Source organism: Equus przewalskii, chromosome 15 (genome assembly GCF_037783145.1).
Source record: "Equus przewalskii isolate Varuska chromosome 15, EquPr2, whole genome shotgun sequence".
Classification (NCBI taxonomy): Eukaryota; Metazoa; Chordata; class Mammalia; order Perissodactyla; family Equidae; genus Equus; species Equus przewalskii.
The window spans coordinates 28,315,615-28,338,381 of record NC_091845.1 but is presented as its reverse complement, the minus strand read 5'-3'; the positions used below and the strand labels follow the sequence as shown (position 1 = coordinate 28,338,381).

The 22,767-nt window shown below is 45.1% G+C and overlaps 1 protein-coding gene across 6 annotated transcripts in view; it reads left to right on the top strand.

Annotated features, from left to right (window-relative positions):
- The window catches only part of PTPRG (protein tyrosine phosphatase receptor type G), a 676,181-nt gene that overhangs the window by 559,249 nt on the left and 94,165 nt on the right, over positions 1–22,767 (top strand). For all 6 annotated transcript variants that reach the window (XM_070576964.1, XM_070576965.1, XM_070576962.1 and 3 more), the window contains exons 9-12: positions 9,289–9,473; positions 12,828–12,936; positions 18,631–18,680; positions 20,497–21,277. In XM_070576964.1, coding sequence (XP_070433065.1) covers positions 9,289–9,473; positions 12,828–12,936; positions 18,631–18,680; positions 20,497–21,277 — 1,125 coding nt within the window. The remainder of the gene's footprint in view (positions 1–9,288; positions 9,474–12,827; positions 12,937–18,630; positions 18,681–20,496; positions 21,278–22,767) is intronic.

The following is a 22,767-nucleotide window of genomic DNA, read 5'->3' as shown; positions in this document are numbered from 1 at the left end:
CGAGGTCTGGGAGGGTCCCACATGCAGGAGCTTCTGTCCCTATGGAGTTGGGGTGTGCCACCCTCCTGGTACCTGGATGTACTCAACAACTGGAAGGCTCCCTGAACCCCATACTTTGGGGATTTTTATGGAGGCTTCATCACATAGGCACGCTTGGTTATTAATTCCACTGCCAGCCCCTCTCTGCTGTGTGGAGAATGGGGGCATCTAACTGTGGCTTGGTCTTTCTGGTGATCAGCCTCCATCTAGGAGCCCAGCCAGAGTCACCTCATTAGAACAAAGGATGCTCCTAATGCTCTTGTCACTTAGGAATTTACAAGGGTCTTTGGAACTTTGTGCTGGGGCAGAGACCAATATATGTATTTTCTCTTATAACAGGTTACAGTTTGCATGAGTTAAAACACACAGATTTAAAACTTGAAGGCAGTTGTCCTAGTGTTTGGTGGAGCTTGGGTGCAACTGTGCTCCAGGGTCTCCCACATCATGAGAAAGTGGCCATTCGGCAAAGTCTGGCCTCGAGTCAGACCCAGCCAGGAACAAAGTCAGCTCCAACACTTACTAACTTTGACCTGGTCTCAGACCATCCTCCTCCTCTTTCTCCCCTTATAGTCATGCTACTTTTCTTTCCAGTGTTTCCACGACAGGGCCTTTGCACAAGCTTCTTTTTTGGTCTGACATACCTAAGCTTCCTTCCTTCCTGCTCACTTTATAAATACCTACTCATTGTGCAGACTTCAGTTTAAACATCAAACTCTGCTCAGTAAAACCTTCCTAACCAACCCCCCAAATCTAGGTCAAGGTCCTTTATTAAACCTTTTTACAGAATTACTGTAATATTTTCCTTAAAAGCGTGTAATTATATAATCCTTATTGCTGGGAGTATTTAACCTTTTGGTGTCATGGACCCCTGTAGCTGACTGCTGGATCCCTTAGACCTCTTCTCATATTGATGTTTTGTCTGTTTTATGATTTTTGGGTTTTTTTGGTGAGGAAGATTGGCCCAGAGCTAACAGCTATGGCCAGTCTTCCTCTTTTTGCTTGAGGAAGACTGTTGCTGAGCTGTCTGTGCCAGTCTTCCTCTATTTTGCATGTGGGACGCCACCACAGCATGGCTTGATGAGCGGTATGTAGGTCTGTGCCTAGGATCTGAACCTGCAAACCCTGAGCCACTGAAGCGGAGCACACAAACTTAACCACTATGCCATCAGGCCAGCCCTTCATATTGATGGGGTTTGCTGCATCAAATAAAAATATAATAGATTACAAAGGAAGCCAATTATCCTCAGATATTATAAAAAAAAATTAAGTTGTAATATAGTAATTTATCTGCTTCTTGATGAAGGCATTAAATTATAAAATCTAGCAACAGGTCTAATAATCGTTGTAATTTTGAAATAATAATCATGAAGGAAAATTTGAGATCTTGGCAGCAATGGCATCTAATAGAAATATATCTATTTCTATTGGTGATGTCATACAGGTCCTGCTAACACTACTGTGGTCTATTGCCAACACTTTGAAATATAAGGAAATGCTAAATTTAGTTAGAGTAATGAAAATAAAAATGTGTTTTTTCCTATGCAAATGCACGAATTTCTGGGGATTCTATCCAGAACCCCTAAAGAGCCCCAAGTTAAAACTCTGTTATTGGGGATTGTGTGGTTGATGTCTGTTTCCCCTCTGGGCCATAATCTATAGGAGGTCAAGGACCATGTCACCTTGAGTTCACCTTTACCCCTAGTTCCTGGTCAGGGTCCTGGCATGCAGCAGGTGTTCAATAAATATTAAACAATAGCTACTCCTTATAGCACACTTCCTATTCTACAGCCAGCACGTGCTTGTACATTTCATGCATTTATCCCAGAAGGCTTTACCCAAGCTTTGTCCAAGACCACACAGCTGGTATGTCCAGAACCAGAACAGTCTGACTCCGGAATGAGTGAGTGAGTGAATGAATGACTCTTTTGAATCTCGGTCTCTAAAACAGAGGTAATGAGGGAGCCAGCAGCCCCACACAGTTACAGTGAGAATTTGATGAAATGATTTGTGAAACATGCTAACTCAGCCCAGAGCCAGGCTCATCAGATAGGACTCGTTACTATTGCAATGTCAGCATGGAATGGCACAGGATAAAGGTCTTGCGGGTGGGCGCCCTGGCACCCCTGCATATATTTCTAGCATCCACTGCATTTCTAATGAGGGAGAATGGTGACTGGGCTGCATCCACTTTTAGATGGCGTCCAAGGAGCTGGAGGCTACTCTGGAAATTGTCAAGAGTCCCCACACTCTCAGCTGTCGTTGAGAACAGAGAAGACACAGAAGGCAGAGGGAGAAGGAAGAAAGCTTTTTGTGCAAAGGGTGGTCTGCCCAAGAAGCCACAGCCCTGAGGCTGTATAGATGCATAGCGCCTGTGTGGGATGGTTTTCACCTTTTGAGCTCTTTGAGTAACCCTCTTGACATCTTTATTACCATCTTGCAGAGAGGAAAACAGATGTGGGAGGTGTATGTGGCTAGAACATACGTGACTGTCTCCTTGCATCCCCCACCCTCTCCAGTGTGGAATATAACAGACTGGGTTCCACTTCTGAACCTCCCTCCTTCTCTGTGTCCTTGGCTCAGTCCAGTGACCTGGTATCTCTGGATCCAAGTGTCCTCATTCATATTTAGTGGAGAGAACAATTAAGCCCACCTCTTAGATTCAGTATGCCTGAGTGGATCATCTGACGTGAATGCATAGAGACTGGCCTTTGGCATGTGCTTGGCAGCTGCCAGCCCCGATTAGATGTGACTCGGATGTTGTAAAGCCCCCAGATGCTGGAGCTGGGGTCCTGCTTTGATGTCATCCTTCCTGGTTCTGGCACCTTCTCCCGTGCAGTTTCCCTTTCATGAGCTCTCAGGTGGGGTGAGGGAGGTAACTCCCAGGAGCACCGAGATTCCAGGTTTGAAGTCGGATATGGTCTGCTTGGGGGGATTTCGTGTCTACCTAGACCTCTTTGATATAGCCCTGCAAAAAGAGAAATCCTTCCCTGAGGCCATTTCTTTGGAAATTTCCCCTAAAAGACTCCATATTCAAGGGTTCTTAAGCTGAGCTGGGGCGATAAAGAAATGACAGGCATTTAAGCTGTCGAAGGCAAGGCTCATGGCTCTATTCCACCTGAATCGTTCCCTTCTGCTTTCAGAGAAGAGAGACTCCTGCTCTCTCTCCCTGCCAGGCAAGTCCCTGGGAGGAGGCATCCCCTCGGGGTCCTCAGCTGGCTTAGGCCACGCCCCTCTGACACCACCCTATGTGGTATATAAGGTCGCAACACTCCCTCCCGCCACCCCCCAGGAGGCAGAAGTTCCATTTCTGTTGACAAGCATTGTGAAAGAGTGAATTGGCACCAGATTGCTTTGTTTGAGCAGTGCTGTCTCTCCGACTCCTGATCAATAAGTGGCCTGTTGCCACCAGTGTGAAACTCCGAGGGGGCCAGTGCTGGGAGGAGGCGCCCAGGGAGGGCCTTCGATGGTTTAAGGCACTTGGAAGTTACATTGACTTTTACACAGAATGTATCGCATTAGTTTATCTAACATCCAAAATGAAGAGGATTAGGGGTGAGGGTGGGGCAACCTGCATTTCTTTGTGGAACCACTGAGAAAATGTCCTTGACATTGATTTAGAATCAGAGGACCATAGGTGCTCTGCTAGAAGCCTCTTCATTATTTAACGAAGTCTGGGATCATAATTAAAGGTGGTTCAGAATGAAGGCAGAAATTCTCGGAGCTGGCACCCAGCATCATCCGAGATGCCTGTGGAAAGCAATCAGACACTGGTGGGAATGTAATCAGGCCCCTGAGAAGGGGAAGGCTGATGGCAGGAGCACCTTGCAGGGGATATTTGTTTAGAGAGCGAAGTGTGGCACCTCCTGCCTTGTTAAAAGGCTTCAGTTTTGTGCAGAAGGGTATGTCAAGGTGACTGGCTGACTTACGTCAGGTGCAGTTGCGATGGCCTTGTCAAGGGTGTTGGGTACCTGCTCTGTGCCTACGACAGTGCTCCTGGTGCCGTTTTAGACTAGAGGAAAACTCATCTGGCTTTTGGGGCCAGGCAGCTGTGGGTAAAGCTGTTTGAGTAAAGGCAATAGGGAATGGTGTAGACTGAGGCAAATGTGAACACACACCCCCAGTCCAAAGGAGAGGCTTCTCTGCTGCCCTGGGTAACCATTGCCATGTGTGCATGCAGGCCCACTTTAAAAATCCAGCTTTATATGTAAAGTATACCAATTTATAAAACACTGTGTGGGCCCAGCAGCTTGTCCCTGTATGTACCTCTGGGCTGGCCAGAGGTGAGTAAGTGAGGAGGAAAATGGAAAGCGATGAGGTTGGAGATATGGAAGAGAATCATATCACACAGGGCCTCTAGACCCATGGAAAGACTAAGGATTTTATGTCATCCACCCAACAGGCCCTTTATTCAGCCAGTATTTATTGAGAGCCCATTCTGTGCCAGGCTCTGTTTTAGCACCAAGGATAATATAGCAAACAAGACAAAAAAGTTGCCAGCCTAGTGGGGGGAAGAAGATTGGTTATTACAGGTAGTCAGTTAAGCCACCCATCGAATTCCATGTGACACTAAGTGCTGGGAAGAATCTCCGCTCCGCGGGGCAGTGGGCCTCTGAAGCTGTGCTGAGGGGCAGAATTGGGTGCTGAGAATACAAATGCAGTTGGTAAACATCTTTCAAATAAGGTGTGGCCTCCCTTTATCTTCTAGGTCTGGGATCAGCCACCCGCTGACCCATGGGCCAAAACTCACTCGCCACCTTTTGTACAGCCATAAGCTAGGAATGCTTTTTATATTTTAAACAGTCGTGAAACATTAGAAGAAGACCTCATGACACGTGAAAATCGTATGAAATTGGAATGTAGTATCCATAAATAAAGTTTTATTGGAGCACGGTCATTCGTTTACATATCGCCGAGACTGCTTTTGTGTGTCAAAGTATAGTTGTGACAGAGACCATATGGCCCGCAAAGCTGAAAATATTTACTTTCTGGCCCTTTACAGCAGAAGTTTGCCAACCCCTCTTCTAGGTCCTCCTGGTACTCTACAAATAAATGCCTCCTCCAGATCTGGCCCAGAAAACCTCTCCTTCTCAGGGAGGTGGTGGAGGGAGCTGGGGAGCCAAAGAGAAACTTCTGTTCCACCTGCTCTTCCGTTAGGCCAGGAGAAGGCTCTTCAGCCTGCAGACCCCTGGCCTGGTGCTCTGGTGTGTAGTCTGGGACAAGCGTGGATCTCTGGAGGCCCCTCAGTTACTGAATTCCCATTTGGGAGCTTAACTCAATATTTTTTAGTACATTGAGATGGTGGGATTCAGTGATACCAAGGTCTGTTATTGACAAGGAAGTATTTCCAGGTCTTATTGAGTAAAACACAACAGCAACAACAACAAAATCAGTTATATTGTCAGAATACATCATATCCTTCTGCATCAAATTGTACGTATGTGCTTTTATGTGTGTATGATGAGATAACTGGATTTTGAATCCCCAGAAAGTTATCACTGGTTATCTCTGGGTCCTGGTATTTTGGGTGATTTTTTTTTTTTTTAGCTTTCTTCTTACTTTTTTGTACCACTTGGGTTTCTTTTTAAAAACATTAACATGAATCATCTTAATCAGCAAAGAAAAACCCAGCTATTTTAATTTCAAAGAATAAATAAGAAGAATGATTGCACCCGCATGTGGGTGATAGAATGATTTATGTGGTTACCAAGTAGCTGGTAGAGATGTGCATCCCCATACAGCCCACCACTAATTGGAGCTGGGGAGTGGTGGCTTCAGGAGGAGGGAGATAAATAAGAACATGGTAGGAGGTGAGAAAAGAAGTGGCAGTCAGGAAATCTGACATGGTCATCATTGTGAGGGATTGAAGCTTCCCAGTATATAAATTTTGTTGGTTCATTATTGGCATTTGGAAAGATGGGGGTGTAGATCTTTTCCTGATTTCAACCCCCTATGCCGTCTTGAGAAACTACAAGCCACTTAAAGTAGTAAGTTGGTATATTTTAAAACGGTATGTTAGCGCCACCTAGTGTCCGCACTCTGTCATTTCGCCCCCGTGTCTCGGTGGAAGGCTGCTTTCAGTTTCTTTGTTTGATGTCCCTGCTCTGGCAGCATTTGCGCGGCAGGCAGCGCGATGCCTCCCAGGGTTCTTCGGGGCAGTGGGAATGCCTCATTAATTTATCCCTTCCTTCCTGTCTCAGTCACACAAAGCGAGTCTCTCCGACTGAAGCGTGGTTTGGCAGTTGAAGAGCAAAAGGATGCCTCCCTGTCAAAACCAATCTCCTCTATTCTCTAGCAGCCGGCTCCTTAAAGCCGGGTCCATGCTTCCGTGGCAGGAAAACTATCTTGCTCCCCAGGGCTGCTTTGACCTTGGGGCTCTTGGGGAGGCTGGCTCGTTTTGGGCTCCGAGGAGATGCCAGAAGCAAGCCATGGTCCCCTGGCCTATCTCTTCCAGTATTGCTTGCCTCCTTCTCACTCGGCTCCTACACTCAAAACCTGAGCATCCTCACCACCTCCCACTCCCTCACGCCCCTCCTTGTCCAGCACATCACCAGCCTCTCAGTTTTACCTCCAACTATACACTCTAGTACCTGCCGTTGTGCCCTCTCTTCCTGATCTGCAAGCAACTGACCATCAACAGCACCTCCTAACAGGCCTGCCTCCTCCACTCTTGGCTCCTCTAGGTTCTTCTGCGCTCAGCTAAAGCTCAAGGGATCTTTGTAAAGCACAAACCTGATTGCGTCATTCTCTGGTTCAGATCTTTCCCGTGGCTTCCGAGGGCTGGTCGGATAAAGACCAGAATTTTTATCTGGGCTTGTGAGGCCTCCCACTCTAGTTGCACCCAGCACTGCTTGCCTCCACCTTGTTCTCTATGCCTTGATCCAGCCTCAATGGCTTCCTTGTGGCCCCTCAGGCCTTCTCCCTCCTGTGGTCCCTTGGCCTGCCCTCCCCTCTTCCCCTGACTCCCACTCAGCTCTCAGCTGTAGTTTCCTCAGGGACTTTTTCCTGGGCCCCATAGCTTGATTCAAATCCTTCCATAATATGCTTGGAAAATACCACATACCTCTCCTCCTCTCCATCCCTCCCATCCTTGTGTGTAATATAACCTGCACATGTAGGATTCTTTTGTGAATCTCCGTCTCTCCTTTTAGACCAGTGGTTCTTGACCAGGGGCAATTGGCCTGCCAGGGGACATTTGGCATTATCTGGGGGATACTATCAGTTGTTACAATTTATGGGGGGAGTGCTACTGGCATCTAGGGGGTAGAGGCCAGGGATGTTGCTCAACATCCTACTGTGAACAGAACAGCCCCCAAGAGCAAAGAATAGTCTGTCCTAAGAAGTCCATAGAGCTGCGGTTGAGAAACCCTAATCTAGACTTTAAGGCTCATGGAGGCAGGAACCACAGCCCCCGGGAAAGAGTATGTTTGGAGGCCTAAAATGTCACTGTTAAAAGCTGGTTTGATATTCTCACCTCTATAGTATGTTTGTCCATAGATAAATGTAGAACCACTGTGTCCTTTCACATCTGCCAGCCACAAGGAATCAAAGGCGCATTCACTTTTCCTTCCGCCCCCTTCAGGATAGTTACACGAGGTACCGCTGGTCCACAGAAAGTCATCCTTGCCTTTCTTGTACCTTTGCTTTAAGATTATTTAGACTATCCTTTTAAATTGTATTTGTTTGCACTCCGATCTGTTTATAATAAAATTTCATCTACAATTTTAGTTAGTTGGGACACTCCACAGGTCAAATGGCCTGGCTTCTTCAAAAAATTTATCGTGAAAGAAAGACCAGATGACTATGCTCAATTGAAAGAGGCTAAAGCATTATAACAACTAAAAGCACCATGCGATCAAGGGAAATGGCTCTGTGTGGTCTTTCGGAGATGACTGGGAAAATCTGAACGTGGACTATGTAGCAGATAATATTATTGAATTAATGTTTATTTTCTTATGTATGATAATGCTATCTTGGTTATTGTTTTAGTCAGCTCAGGCTGTTATAACAAATTACCATATACTAACTGGCTTATAAACAATAGAAATTTATTTCTCAGGGGCTGGCCCTGTGGCCAAGTGATTAAGTTTGCACGCTCTACTTCAGCAGCCCAGGGTTTCACTTGTTCGGATATCCTGGGTGCAGACCTAGCACCACTCATCAGGCCATGCTGAGGCGGGTCCCACATAGCAGAACTAGAAGGACCTACAACTAGAATATACAATCACGTACTGGGGGGTTTGGGCAGAAGAAGAAAAAAATAAATAAAAGATTGACAACAGATGTTAGATCAGGAGCCAATCTTTTTTTTTTTAAAAAAAAAAGAAATTTATTTCTCACAGTCCTTGGTGCTGGGAAGTCCGAGGTCAAGGTGCCAGCAGGGTCACTGTCTGGTGAGAACCCGATTGCTGGTTCCTGGACGGTCATCTCCTCACCGTGACTTCATGTGGCAGAAAGGGGGAGGGAGCTCTCTGGGGTCTCTTTTATAAGAGATTCACCCTCGTGACCTAATTGCCTCCCAAAGGCTCCATGTCCAGATACCATGATATTGGGGATTAGGTTTTTTTGTTTTTCTTAAGGATTGGCACCTGGGCTAACAAGTGTTGCCAATCTTTTTTTATTTTTCTGTTTTATCTCCCCAAACCCCCCCCCCCCCCACCCCGTACACAGTTGTATATCTTAGTTGCAGGTCCTTCTAGTTGTGGGATGTGGGACACCGCCTCAACGTGGCCTGACGAGCGATGCCATGTCCGTGCCCAGGATCCAAACCCTGGGCCGCCGCAGCAGAGCACACGAACTTAACCACTTGGCCACGGAGCCGGCCCCGGGGATTAGGTTTCAACATGCGAATCTGGGGGAGACACAAACATTCAGTCTCTTGGAATTATACAGGACGATGTCCTTATTCTCAGGAGATGCAGGCCAGGGTATTTAAGGGTGAAGTGTCAGGATGTCTGCAATTTGCTTTTGGTGACTTAGCAGAAAAAAATTGTGTGTGTGTGTGCATGAGTGTGTGTATGTGTGTCTGTAGAAAGAGAGAATGGGAGGGAGAACAGATGTGGCAAAATGTTAACCGTAGGTGGATCTAGGGAAGGGAGTGTGGGTGAAGGGAAGTTGACATAATAGTCTATTATAGACATAATAGACTATTATGTCAACTTTTGGAGGTCGGAATCTTGAAGCACACAAGGCTGGCAACTGAATGGTGTGTTGTGCTGGGAGCCCCCTGAGTTTGGCCAAATGTGTCTTCAGTTTGCAGCTCTCCGCCCATCCACATGAAGGTGCAGCCTCTGAACCAGACGGCGCTGCAGGTGTCCTGGAGCCAGCCAGAGACCATCTACCACCCGCCCATCATGAACTACATGATCTCCTACAGCTGGACCAAGAATGAGGATGAAAAGGAGAAGACGTTTACAAAGGACAGCGACAAAGACTTGGTAACACCTCTCTGTCCCAAGTCGGGGTGTCTGCTGCCCTGGCAGTTATGAGAGGGCCCTCGGCTGTGTCTCTTTGCCAGGCCCTGCCTGGTGTGATTTGCGTGTGTCATCCCAGTCTCATGCTGCCTACTGAGGGCTGTGTATGGTGCAGCGGCTACCAGTATGGCAGTGTGAGCTGTGGCTGGAGCCTGTCTGGGTTGCATCCTGCCATTACCTCACCAGCTACACCTCCTCACAAAGCTAGTTGATTTCTTTTTAGTTGGGCCCTTCAAAACGAAGGCTTTTTCTTCCACTTTTAAAAAACCAGAAAGCTGGGGCCGGCCTGGTGGTGTAGTGGTTAAGTTCACACGCTTCGCTTCAGCAACCCTGTGCGTCAGGGTTCATGGGTTTGGATCCCGGGCACAGACCTACACACTGCTCATTAGCCATGCTGAGGCAGCATCCCACATACAAAATAGAGGAAGACTGACACAGGTATTAGCTCAGGGACAGTCTACCTCAAGCAGAAAGAGGAAGATTGGCACAGATGTTAGCTCAGGGACAATCTACCTCAAGCAGAAAGAGGAAGATTGGCAACAGATGTTAGCTCATGGCCAATCTTCCTCACAAAACAAACAAGCAAACAAAAACAAACAGAAAACCCCGGAAAGATTTCATGAAGCCCTTTTCATCTGATACTGTAAATATTAACTAAGTTATACAAATATACAACAGTCCTGGCACACAGTAAGCACTGTCTAGGTCCTAACTGTTATTATTACAATTATTCCTCCTCCTTGACTGCTACTACTGTCACCACCACCAAGCAGCTGTCCGCAGTCTGCATCACTCCCTTTTGTCCCATTGATCTACTGCTCACATTCCCGTCACCTGCTGGACCCCTGTAATTTTTAACCACTGTTCTTAGACTGGTAGACACTATAATATATCATCTCACTATGAGCTATACATGCCCAGTTCAGCATCTCATCTTAAAATGTACCCACATGTCTAGTGGCTGACACCCAACAAGGCCTTCAGAACAGATGCTTGCAGAAGCCTTCTCTTCCCCTGTAAAAGCAAACCCTCCAACAAGCACTGGTCTTTAAGTCTTTGCCTAGAAACTCAAAGTGACACATTTGGGTTTGAAAGCCTTGCATTTATTGTTAATCAAAAGAAGGCTTTGGAATAATGAAACCCATAATTGTATATGCACATGAAAAATGCACTAGCACCGAGTGGGATCCTTAATGACTGTTATCACTTTTTTTCTCCCAATACAGTGTCCCCAGGGCCCATGCAATCAGTTACAGAATAATACTTTTCGTATTCCTTTAGATGAAGATTCTTTTACTTCATTTCCATTTATATTTTCAATTTCCCCACTAGACATTGTTATCTGGGTCACATTAGGGAATGAGGAGCTCCGTGAAATCGGAGAGGAATCTGTTGAAAGGCACCCAAGGTTACGATGTGTTCTAAGCTTTCTCTTGTCACTGTGCGAAGTCCAGAAGGAATTTTCTCTTTCTGAAGTAAAGATGGCTTGCCTTGATCAGCAGAAACTATCTAGGCGCTTATGTGGTTTCTCGTTCTAAGTGGAAAATAATTAAACATGCAAAGATGAATAGATACTGGCTTGGAGTGAATTCTAATAAATCCTTGCCTAGATGGAACGAAGATTTTGCTCTGCACAGAAGACGGGGTCAGAGTTTTAGAGAATGAGGCATAAATTAGTTTCAGAGAAAGAAAGAGTTGTAGAGAAAAACAGGCTTTGACAGCAAGTTCTTTTTTATAAGAATTTCTAGGGGTGATTCTTTTCTTTTGGGACACACAAAATTAATTTTCTTAATTCCCCAGGAAGTAAGGAGCGCTGACTCATGGCAACACAGCTGCTCTCTAACTTGTGGTTATTGTGGCCCCGAAACCTAAAAGTAATAGTTAAAACATGGGTGTAGCATTTTGCGGTTCACATCCCTCTTCCACACCCTCACTACAAACCTGTGGGGAATGTGTTATTACCTACCTTTTCCAAAAGAGAGAAATGAGGCTTAAAGGAAAGTAACATGACCCCAACCTATTGCTCTCACCAGGAATCCTTTTGCCAGACAATAGCAGCAGGTGTAGCCACAGTAACATTTTAATAGCCAGTCAGAGGTTTGCAATAGCTACACTGGGAAAACCCACTCAGTGGTTAAGCTCCCAGGGCTGCTTTCTGCGCTTGGCCCAGAATACACATTTCCATGACGAGACGTTGCAGCCATTAGGAAGTCTTTGAAAATCAGTTGCTTTTGTTGGTTTCTTCAGGAAGCAAGTGCTGCCTGCTTTTTAGGTATTTTTCCATTTTCTCAATTTTAAAGGCTCTTGGAATAAAGCTTTGAGGACTGGGGATCTGAAAATGGCTGGTGACGTTTGACCAAGGATTGGCAAACTTTTTCTAGAAAAGAACAGATAATAAATATTTTAGCCTTACAGGCCATAGGGTCTCTGTGGCAACTACTCAATCCTGCCATTGTAGGGTGAGAGGTGCCACAGACAGCATGTAAATGAATGGGTGTGGCTGTGTGCCAGTAAAACTTTATTTACAAAAACAGACAGTGGGCCGGATTTGGCCTGTGGGCTGTAGCTTGCCGGCTTCTGGGTTAGAGCAGTGGCATTCTTTCTGTTGTGTGATATGGACTACCTATGAACAAGGTTTGCCTCGCCTGTGTAATATAACTCTCACAAGAACCTGTGGGGTAGCTATTACTCTCCCCATTTAATAGTTGAAGGTAGCAGAGGCCAAAAGACATTGAGTAACTGGTTCAGAATCACACAGCTAGTGAGTGGGATGACAAAGCTAGATCTTGTGTCATCTGACCCCTTCTCAGCTGTTCTTCCTAGCATCATGCCCCATGTTACAGCAAGGCCTTTAAACTGCAAAGAAACAGACACACAGAGGTTTTTTTGTTGATGTTCTACACTCTGCATGGCTCTGGAAATCCAGTACACCTGATAATTCTCGAGGCTGTCTAGGGTTTATAGTTATTGTTTATAGGGTATACTAGTTAGGAAAGAAGGCCAAGCCTTTTGAGTCTAAAGAGGGCTCAAGACATGTTCCAAGCCATGGGCAAGAACGTGGGTCAAAACTAATTTTGTTATTTCTGTTATCCTACACATTTCAGTGTTGAAAGCAGATTCCCAGGCATGGTTATTTCTGAACGCTCTTTCCTTTCAAAGTGAGCCTTTGCTCAGCAAGGAAGCATCATGTCTGCCAGGCTTTGCTGTGGCGCCCAGAAACCTAAAAGTAACACTCATGGTACTTGAGGTTTGCCTTTAGAAGGTACGTGTCCACTGGCCTTCAGACCAACTCACTGCCTTTTCTTTCTCCACCTGCAGAAAGCCACCATTAGCCATGTCTCACCTGATAGCCTTTACCTGTTCCGTGTCCAGGCCGTGTGTCGGAACGACATGCGCAGTGACTTCAGCCAGACGATGCTCTTTCAAGGTAAGGCCAGCTTCCCTTCTTGTCTCTCCTAGAGGGTCCCGCCTTCTTTATGCTTTATCTTTTTTCCTGTTAAGGTGCTTGGACAAAAGAAAGCGAGCCTAGCCTGAGAATCAGTGAGGGTTTTAGATCACACCTGAAAAGCCTCAGGAATTTAGGCCTGTCTCTCAGGTTGGGGTTCATAGGCCAGAAGTGGGGAAGAAGAACAAAGTGTTGATTATTTTTTTTATTGTTGTTATTTTTCGACTCTGGGGAGCCAAGTGTTTGTCTAACACTGTGTCAGATCACAAAATCACCTCCTAGTCGTGTTGTGGAATATCGTCTCTGGATGTCTGGCGTGATTCAGTCAGCTATTCTCTTGAGAGCTAGAGCCCAAACAGATAAGCACACCTTTCCAACTTGCAAGCCACACAAACAAGCCCCTTACAGGATCCTTGAGCTTCTTGAGAAATAGATGTACATTCCTGCTGATTTAGTGTCTACTAGAAAGTTCCAGAACCAGGACTAGAGTGAGGCAAGAGAGGCATTCTCCTTAGTGCAAAATTTAAGAAGCACCAAAAAACTCAGTAATCAAGATACATTATATTTTAATGGAATATTTTTTCAAAGCAAAATCAATATAAAAGGTTCATGAACAAAATATCAAAGTTTTAAATAATGACAGAATCCACTGTCTTACTTGCCCCAATCTAATCTTGGTCCTGGTTCCAAAAAAACTTTATTAACAAAAATAGGCAGCTGGCCCATGGGCCATAGTTTGCTGACTTGGTTATGTGATACACACTAGGACCGTAGAGGCACGGAGGGAGGGACTAGGGCCTTGGGGTCTGCCAGTCTGAGGTCCTCCCTGACAGGGTTCTTCACTTCTTGGATCCTTAGTTCCAGAGAAACCTAGACACCAGCCAATGGTACTTACCTGTTTTGAATCACATATCTGATGGTGGCTTTGGACCTTTTCCCTCGAAAGTGCTGGAATTTTTTGTACAACTTCAGAGGCCCTATAAAGCCTGTAGGCCATGCACTGGTGGCAGCAGCATTGTCTGGAAACCTGTGAGAAATGCACATTCACGGGCTCCTCCCAGACCAGTTGCCTCAGAATCTCAGAGGGTGGGGCCAGGAATCTGAGTTTAACCAGATAGTGCAGGTGACTGGCATGTACGTTGAAGCCTGAGAAGTACTGGTTTAGAGCTGGGTCCCTGGAATGAGGGCTCCAAATTTGAGTCCTGCTGCCATTTAGTCTTTCTGCAACTCTGAGAATATTTATTAACTTCTCTAAGCTGCAATTTCACAGTCCAAAAAGTGGTAGTATTGGTAATACCAGCCTCACGGGGTCCTGAATGACATGGGGTGATGCATGTGAAGTAATTAGCATAATGCCTGATACCAGCTATAAATATCCCCTTAGTATTAGGTTTGATATAAAAAATAAGAAATGATGAACCCAGGGTAAAAAGCCCTCCAGCCTAGACTCCCTCCGAGGCCCCCTCTAGCTTTACGATTTTGTATTTAGCATTTAACTACTCTTTGCTGATGTTCACATTATCTCATTCTTTCATTTAAACTAATAAAAATTAGCATGATTGTATTTTTTTCACAAATAAATCACACTCTCCGTGTCCACCTGTGCCCTGAATGTATTGGCCCCTTTGCCTGTGTTGAGGAGGGTCTGGAAGCCGAGGCCGGGCCTGTGCCAGCCCAGGGGAGAGAGAACGGGACGCCAGAATGCGAACTTGCTGAGGCCGGGGCCCTGGGACTTTGGATACGTAAGTCACCATCAGGCCTGCCGTGTGCTCCGACCAAGAGCCTGGAATCTGCAGAACTGCCTTTCCTGATTAATAGGCCCCTGAGCTTGCTGGCTTCTGCACAGACTTTGAAAAATTAAATGTTTGTAATGTAATGTAATTCAAAAAGGCCTTGTCAGCTATAAATTCCAAGCACGGAATATTTTAAATGTCTGATCACAGGAACTTGTTGAAAATGGCCAGTGTCTCCTTTGTCTGCAGACTTTCTTTGTTCAGAGGTGGACATGAGTTTACTCATTTTATATGTTGGTATTTGTCCCTGTATCTTGAAAAAGGGGCATGGATCCTTCCCTGCTCCCGCAAGGACTTTAGCATCTTCCCTACGGCATCCAGTGGGCGGTGTAAAAACAAAATCTTCGGGTAAGCTAGCACACCTTTTCCGGTGAGCCAAGTATGACTTTAGGAGCAGTAGAGCTCAGTGTATAAAACTGATCAACTCTTAGGACTTAAGTTTTAAAAGGGAAAGAAAAAAGGCTTAGAGAATTTCACAGACACTTTGGTCAGAATAATTAGGTTCCCCAGCAGTAAGTTTACGTCTGGTTTGGGAGCATGAGGGAGCCACGTGGAATGTTACATTATTATAGTAAATATGATAATATTTGTGTTCTATCTAACATAAATGTTATATTTACCTTCCTGTGGTGAATATAATAACAATAATAATGCTAAGCAGTGTCTGTAGAATGGCTCAGAGCATTTGCCCCGAAGTTATTTCATCTGACCTCCTGGCAGCTCGTCGTGTCAGTGTTATTTTACAGGTGGAGAAATGATGTTCAGGGTGCTCCATTAAGTTGCAAAAAATATCAATTGGCTACTGAGCAGAGTCCGAGTTTCTTATTCTAAAGCCCAGTCATTTGTACACAGCAACAGATCGCCCCTAGAGAGTAAATATGACCTTGTACCCCCAGTCTTCCATAAACAGATAAAAAGATTGATTACTAGGGCGATTCTCAATAGTCATGGAGAAATAAGGGTTCTTGAGCTTTTTCTTTGAGCCACAGACCCATTAGGCAGCCTGGCGAAGCCAATGGATTCTCTGTCAGAATGGTTTAAAATAAATCAGTAAAATACATAGGGGAAGAAACCAATTATGTTCACATACAGTTGTCAAAATATTTGAAACAAAACAAATTTGAAATGGAGTAATATAGGCGCTTTTGTATTAAGATATTAAATGACAAGTGGTGGATCTGTTAGTACTGTGATTTCTGAGGAGTGATGAACACAGATGATGTCCTGAAATAGCTACAATGACTCTAAGGCAGTTTGAAAATACCTGATTTCAGAGACAAAGTCACAGGTCCTGGTGATGCAGCTGAGGTTTGTGGCCTGCTTCCTAGTGGAAGGAAGGGCGACCTCTCAGTGAGTGCTTAGTGAGGACACAGATGTCACTTTTTCCCTGTGCCTGAATTCCACGAGGTGTGTGGACCGCAGGTGGAGCACTCCTGATCTGAAAGGTCCTGTAGAAACTTCCTAGTCCCCACAGCTAGAACTGAGCCCAGTGGGAGTTGTTCAAGATTAATGGAAAGCAGGTATGCTGATGGAGTGGCTCTTTAGTTTGTTGGCCTTAATTAGAGCCCCTGTGTAAAGGGCACTGAAGTGGGTCTCCTGGAAACCTTTCTTTCTGTCTTAACAAAGGGAGGTGTGTATACCTGTCTGAGGCAGTGCTGGATCGATCCTGGAGTGACTAAATGATGGTGGGAGGTTATACTTAGTCCCTGGCAGGAGCCATTTGCTTCCCTGGCTGCTTTGTTTGACCTGGTTGTGTTGGCTTCTAGATTGTCTGTTCTCCACATTTGGTTCTTCACGCGTTTTACTTTCCAACTATGCAAAATAAACACATCGTTAGGTCAGGGGTTGAAAACTCAGGTGCCCCTGGGGCCAGGCAGGGAAGATGTACAAATGAACACTGGGAAATGATGTGCCCACCAAAAGTGGGTGATGGACACTCCACCCTAGCCAAATGTCACCCTACAGGAGAGTGACCTCAGTTTTGCCAAATATTGTGATGTTTCAGGATAAGCAGGAAATTGGGATTTTTTTAGGTGAAAGGTACTGTTTACCATGTTTACAGCAAATTCACGTTTATTTTTTTTGCTGAGGAAGATTCACCCTGGGCTAACATCTGTTGCCAATCTTCATCTTTTTTTTGCTGAGAAAGATTCACCCTGAGTTAACATCTGCTGCCAATCTCCCTCTTTTGGTATGTGGGCCGCCACCACAGCATGGCCACTGACAGATGAATGGTGTAGGTCCGTGCCTGGGAACCAAACCTGGGCTGCTGAAACAGAGCACCCTGAACTTAACCACTAGGCCACTGGGGCTGGCCGTAAATTCAGTTTTTTAAAAAACCTTGCAGGCCAAACAAAAAAGTATGTCCGTCACTTGCCACTTCTGGTTTAGATAGAAACTATATCAGGTCCAATAATGTTAGTTACTTTGGCATTTAGCACTTTTTGCTAATTTTTCAGTGCCATGTATATATAGAAAGCAAACTTTTAGTTTATATAGCACTATTGTTTTTTTGAGATAACCACAAAGAAGCAATTTGATATGTTTTTTCCTTGTTATTAGCATTATTCACAATAGCAAAAAGGTGGAAGCAACCCAGGTGTCCATTGACAATGAAGGGGTGAACGAAATGTGGTCTATCCATACAATGGAAGATTGATTATTCAGCCTTAAAAAGGCAGGAAATTCTGACACATGGGTACAGCATGGATGAATACTTCATTATGCTAAGTAAAATAAGCCAGTTACAAAAAGACAAATATGTGTGATTCCACTTTCATGAATTATGTAGAGTAGTCAAACTTACAGAAACGGAAAGTAGAAGGGTGGTTGCCAGGGGCTCAGGGGGACGGGAAATGGGGGGTTCCTGTTTAATGGGTCCAGAGTTTCAGTTTTGCGAGATAAAAACATTCTGGAGATCTGTTAACACGACAATGTGAATTTAGTTAACACTATTAAACTGTATGCTTAAAAGTGGTTAAGATGTTAAGTTTTACGTCGTGTGTATTTTACCACAATTAAACATGTTTTTAAAGATATTTTGTTTAATAATGATAACACATGGGGGAACAGAACTGCAGAAAGTAGCGAACGCCAGAAAGAGTAACGTAGGGTTAATATAAAAGAATTGACCATTTAAAGCAATAATGGCAATGCATAATAGAGTTTTAAAACTTAAGTATAAATAAAATATATGATAGTACCCAAAAGGTGAGATGGGCAAATAGAGTTAAATTATTGTACCAGTGTTACATTTTTAGGAGGTGGTAAAAGTACTAATTTAAGGTAAACTAGAATAAGTTTAGGATGCATATTATAATCACTGAAAGCATCATGTAAGAAATTATAACTAAAAAGATAATAGAGAGGAACAATGGAATAATGTGATCCTAGTTAGATGGAGTTCAAACATAGACAGAACCCTGACAGAGGTCAGGTGGTGGTTTCCTTTGGGAAGGGGGCTGGGTATTGACTGGATGAGGTCACAGGCAAGCCACTGGGTGCAGTATGGGTGGCAGTCACACAGGTGCTTAGAGGTAAAAATTAATTGGACTATATACCTAAGGTTTACTGTATGTAAGTTTGACCTCAATAAAACAGAAAACGATAAGAATTTTTAAAAATATTAAGTTTAATAGCTTAGGACAAAAGTCAGCAAACTATGGCCCACAGGCCGAGTCTAGACCTCTGCATGTTTTTTAATGACTCACGAGCTAAGGAGGTTTTACATTTTTAGATGATTGGGGGAAAAAAATCTAAAGAGGAATAATATGTCCTGACGTGAAAATTTTATGTAATTCAAACTTGTCCGTAAGTAAAGTCTCGTCAGAACAACAACAATAAAACGTTATATTGTTTACAATGTCATTTCTTTGTTTTTCAGCTAATACCACTCGAATATTCCAAGGGACCAGAATTGTTAAAACAGGAGTGGTAAGTAGAGAATGGTAATTGCTTTGTCGTGGCAAATTGTTAATTTGCATGCAGTTAAAACTGTCACCACGAGGTGGCAGTATGATGTTGTTAAACTGCTCAATGTGAAGAGGTTAATGTACAGAAAAATTACCTTATTCACTCTTTATAACTCAGTGCATTATCAAACAAGCTATGCAACACAGTTAAAGCAGTAGTGTTATACTGTATACTTTTCATCAAGATAAGAATTCCCCAGATCTTTAATTATTATCTGTGGGATCGTATGATGTAGGAGTGCAAAGGAGTACAAAAGGTCGGCTCCAAGCCCTTTATTGGACATATGCTAAAATTCAGAGGTTGTCGTTTACCCAAAGTCACAGCAATTTGCAAATTTCTGGAGCCTCAATTAATATCTAAGTTTTCCCATTTCTAGTGCAACTAATAATCGTAATATTAATCACAGTGTTGGTGATAACGGTAATAGCCAAAAATTTACTAAGCATTTCCTGGGTTTCAGGCACCGACTACTTTATTACGTGATCCATTCCTGGCAGCAATCCACAAAATTGCCGTTACTATTATTCCCATTTTATGGATGAGGAAACCAAGGGGCAGTATTTTAAGTTAATGTGCCCAGCATCACCCAGAGAACAAGTGAGGGCGCCTTGACTTAGGACCAGACCTCCTGACGCCCCGTCTCGAGTGCCTTATCTTACGTGGCATCTGGCATTTCATTAACTAACTTCAGAACTCAACATTTGCTAACTGGATCACCCTGGATCTACAAAGTTTTCAAACTAGAACTTGATGATAAAGTTGTGAAATCTATTGTTTTGAACTGTTTAAATGATGGGATGGAATTCTAGATTCTGTCCGTCAAGTTGTAAGAACTAAAATTAAACTAATAACTCAGAGCATCACTTCTTGTTTCCCTGAGATCCTGTTGTGAATACAGTCCCACAATTGAGCCCAGGTTTAGGAGGGTGAGCTTGGACACAGGCGTCCCTGCCTCTGCCCCAAACATCTCTGTGCCTCAGTTTCCTCACCTTCAAAATGGGGGATGATCACGCGTGCCTCCAGGGTAGTGTGGAGAGCCTTGGCACGTAGTTGGCAGTTGTTAAAGGGACTCTGGTTGTCATCCTCTACATGGGCAGAGATTTTGCCGTGATGAGCCCAGAGACTCTGAAAGGTACAGCAGCTGTGCAGGGCCCAACGTGCAGATGCAGGGCTGTCAGCCACTTCCCAGAGCTTACAGTGCAGAGTGTGCCACTTGCCTCTGACCAGGCGCCTGCAGACATGGCAGGCTACTTCCCGCCTCTGTCCATCCACTTCCTCACTTTCAGATGGTGGAGCCAGATCCTTGAGGGCTTTTCTAGACCTAAGTGCTGTGTATCCTCCACCAGTGCCAGTGATACCTAACAAAGCCAGGGCCCCTGCCTCCTTTGGCGTCACCCCCAGAACAGTTGACCATCTGATATTGCCAATTTATTACCTATTTGGTATTTGTCTTTCAGCCAACTTTAATGCTTCTACGTTTTTTTGCCATTTAGCCCCCTCCTGAGCATTATCAGTGAAAAGTTGGGTTTGATACTCTAGTTAAAAATTTTAATGCACTCAAAGTAATTGTAAACGCTTAAGTCTAGCCATGCTTATCCATGGATCACCTGATGTCAGCTTTGGCCCCATGCTTTGGGAAACCCCATGAGTTAAATAAAAGACATAGAAACCTTTGAGGGTCATAACCAGGGCCTCGTTCCCAATCCTAATGACCGACTCTTCTCTGCTTTCTCTTCCTCTATCCCTTCCCCCAACCTTCCCGGGTGACCCTTTCAAGCCCACAGCGTCTCCTGCCTCTTCAGCTGATATGGCCCCCATCAGCTCGGGGTCTTCTACCTGGACATCCTCTGGCATCCCTTTCTCATTTGTTTCCATGGCAACTGGGATGGGCCCCTCCTCCAGTGGCAGTCAGGCGACAGTGGCCTCAGTGGTCACCAGCACGCTCCTTGCTGGCCTGGGCTTCAGTGGCGGCGGCATCTCCTCCTTCCCCAGCACAGTGTGGCCCACGCGCCTCCCCACAGCTGCCTCTACCAGCAAACAGGCCGTCAGGCCCGTCTTGGCCACAACAGAGGCCTTGGCTTCTCCAGGATCCGATGGCGATTCAGCACCGACCAAGGATGGTGAGGGTGCCGAGGAAGGGGAGAAGGATGAGAAAAGCGAGAGTGAGGACGGGGAGCGGGAGCATGAGGAGGAGGGGGAGAAGGACTCCGAGAAGAAGGAGAAGAGCGGGGTGACCCACGCCACCCAGGAGCGCAACCAGACGGAGCCCACCCCCACCCCCTCGTCACCCAGTAGAACTGCCGAGGAGGGTGGGCATCAGACTATACCTGGGCACGAGCCAGACCACACTGCCCTCCCCACGGACCAGCCCGATGGCGAGAGGGGTGCCCACCCTGGCCTGGACTCTGACTCGGTCACCTCCACCCAAGTGCCCCCCACAGTCCCAGAGGAACGTTATGAAGGGAGTGATCCCAAGTGGCCAGAAATGCCATCCAAAAAGCCTATGTCCCGAGGGGACCGGTTTTCCGAGGATAGCAAATTTATCACTGTTAATCCAGGTAAGTGGCCCGCTCCTCATTGGAGGCTCCATGCTGCTGTGAATAGTCTGAGAAAATTGGGGTATGGGGTGAAGATCCAGAAAGTGCTTAATATTCCCGGAATTGTCTGTGCCCCTGGTATAAAAGATGTGTGTGTGTGTGTCTCTCTCTCTCTATTCTGTTCCAATAAGGATAATCCACTCTCTTATTGTTGCTGGACCAAGTCTTTTTTTTTTTTTTTTAGAGATTGGCACCTGAGCTATCAACTGTTGCCAATCTTCTTTTTTTTCTTTCTGCTTTTTCTCCCCAAATCCCCCCAGTACATAGTTGTACTATTTTTTAGTTGCCGGTCCTTCTAGTTGTAGCATGTGGGACGCTGCCTCAGCATGGCTTGATGAACGGTGCCATGTCCGTGCCCAGGATCTGAACCAGGGAAACCCTGGGGCCCTGAAGCGGAGCACGTGAACCCAACCACTCAGCCACAGGACTGGGCCCTGGACCAAGTCTTGCTTTGATATTTGTTTCCTGGCAAAATCTGCTTGCCTCAGAATAATTCCAAGGACTTCAGCCATACAGTCAAATAAATAAACCAAAAAGACTTGATCTTAAGAAGTTTATTCATTAAGTTTCATACCTTATTCACATATTCAGTGCCTATATTTATGGCCTGCCTGTTTGGTGCCAGGCACTGGGCTGGGTGCTAACCCAGGTAAGTTTGGTCCCTGCCTCTTGGAGCTCCCAGGATGAAGGAGAAGACAGAGATGATGGCAGCTGGGTGGAGCGCATGCCAGGAAGTTAGGAAGCAGGAACTTTAGAAAGCAAGCAAGTTAGCTGGCAAGCCAGAAAAGTCGCTGACTAAAGTTGGAGCTTTTGAAATGGCAATAGAGGAAATAAACAGGCTGCTGACAGAGAGAACAGTGAGGAGAGCAGGGACCTACCTTAACTAAGAAAGGCCACTCTTGGGAAGTGACCTTTACGTTAAAACCATGAGGATGAGAGACTCCATGGGAAGAACTGGTGTTAGTCCTTGGTCCTAGCCCGAGAAATAGGGCTTGCATCCTAGAGCCCCATTTGCTGTGTGAACTACCCAGTTTATAGATGGTGAGACTGGAGCATGGCTGGTGTGGCCTCTGCTGTGAGGACATGATCCCCGTCACCGTGACCAGTGGCAATGTTGTTGCTCTCTCGTATGCTCCAATCTTAATGAACCGTCCTGATAGTTTCTGCAAGGGAGCCTTGAGCGTGAGGGGTATGTTACTATTGTGAGGGGTTTTCTTAATAAGAAATTCTTCCTTTTGCCAGACTACAAGATGTTTAGCAACAATTTTTTTTGCATCTAAGCTGTTGTGGAGTTATAAGAGTGCAAAAAAAAAAAAGCAACTGGTAAATATTTATTTGCTTTTGCACTTGTAAACATTAAAATTCATCTAAAGCTGAGATCTCGTATGTTAAGATACAACTTAGAATAAATTTTCATGTTTTGAATTCCATTCTCCTAAAGCTGGTATGGA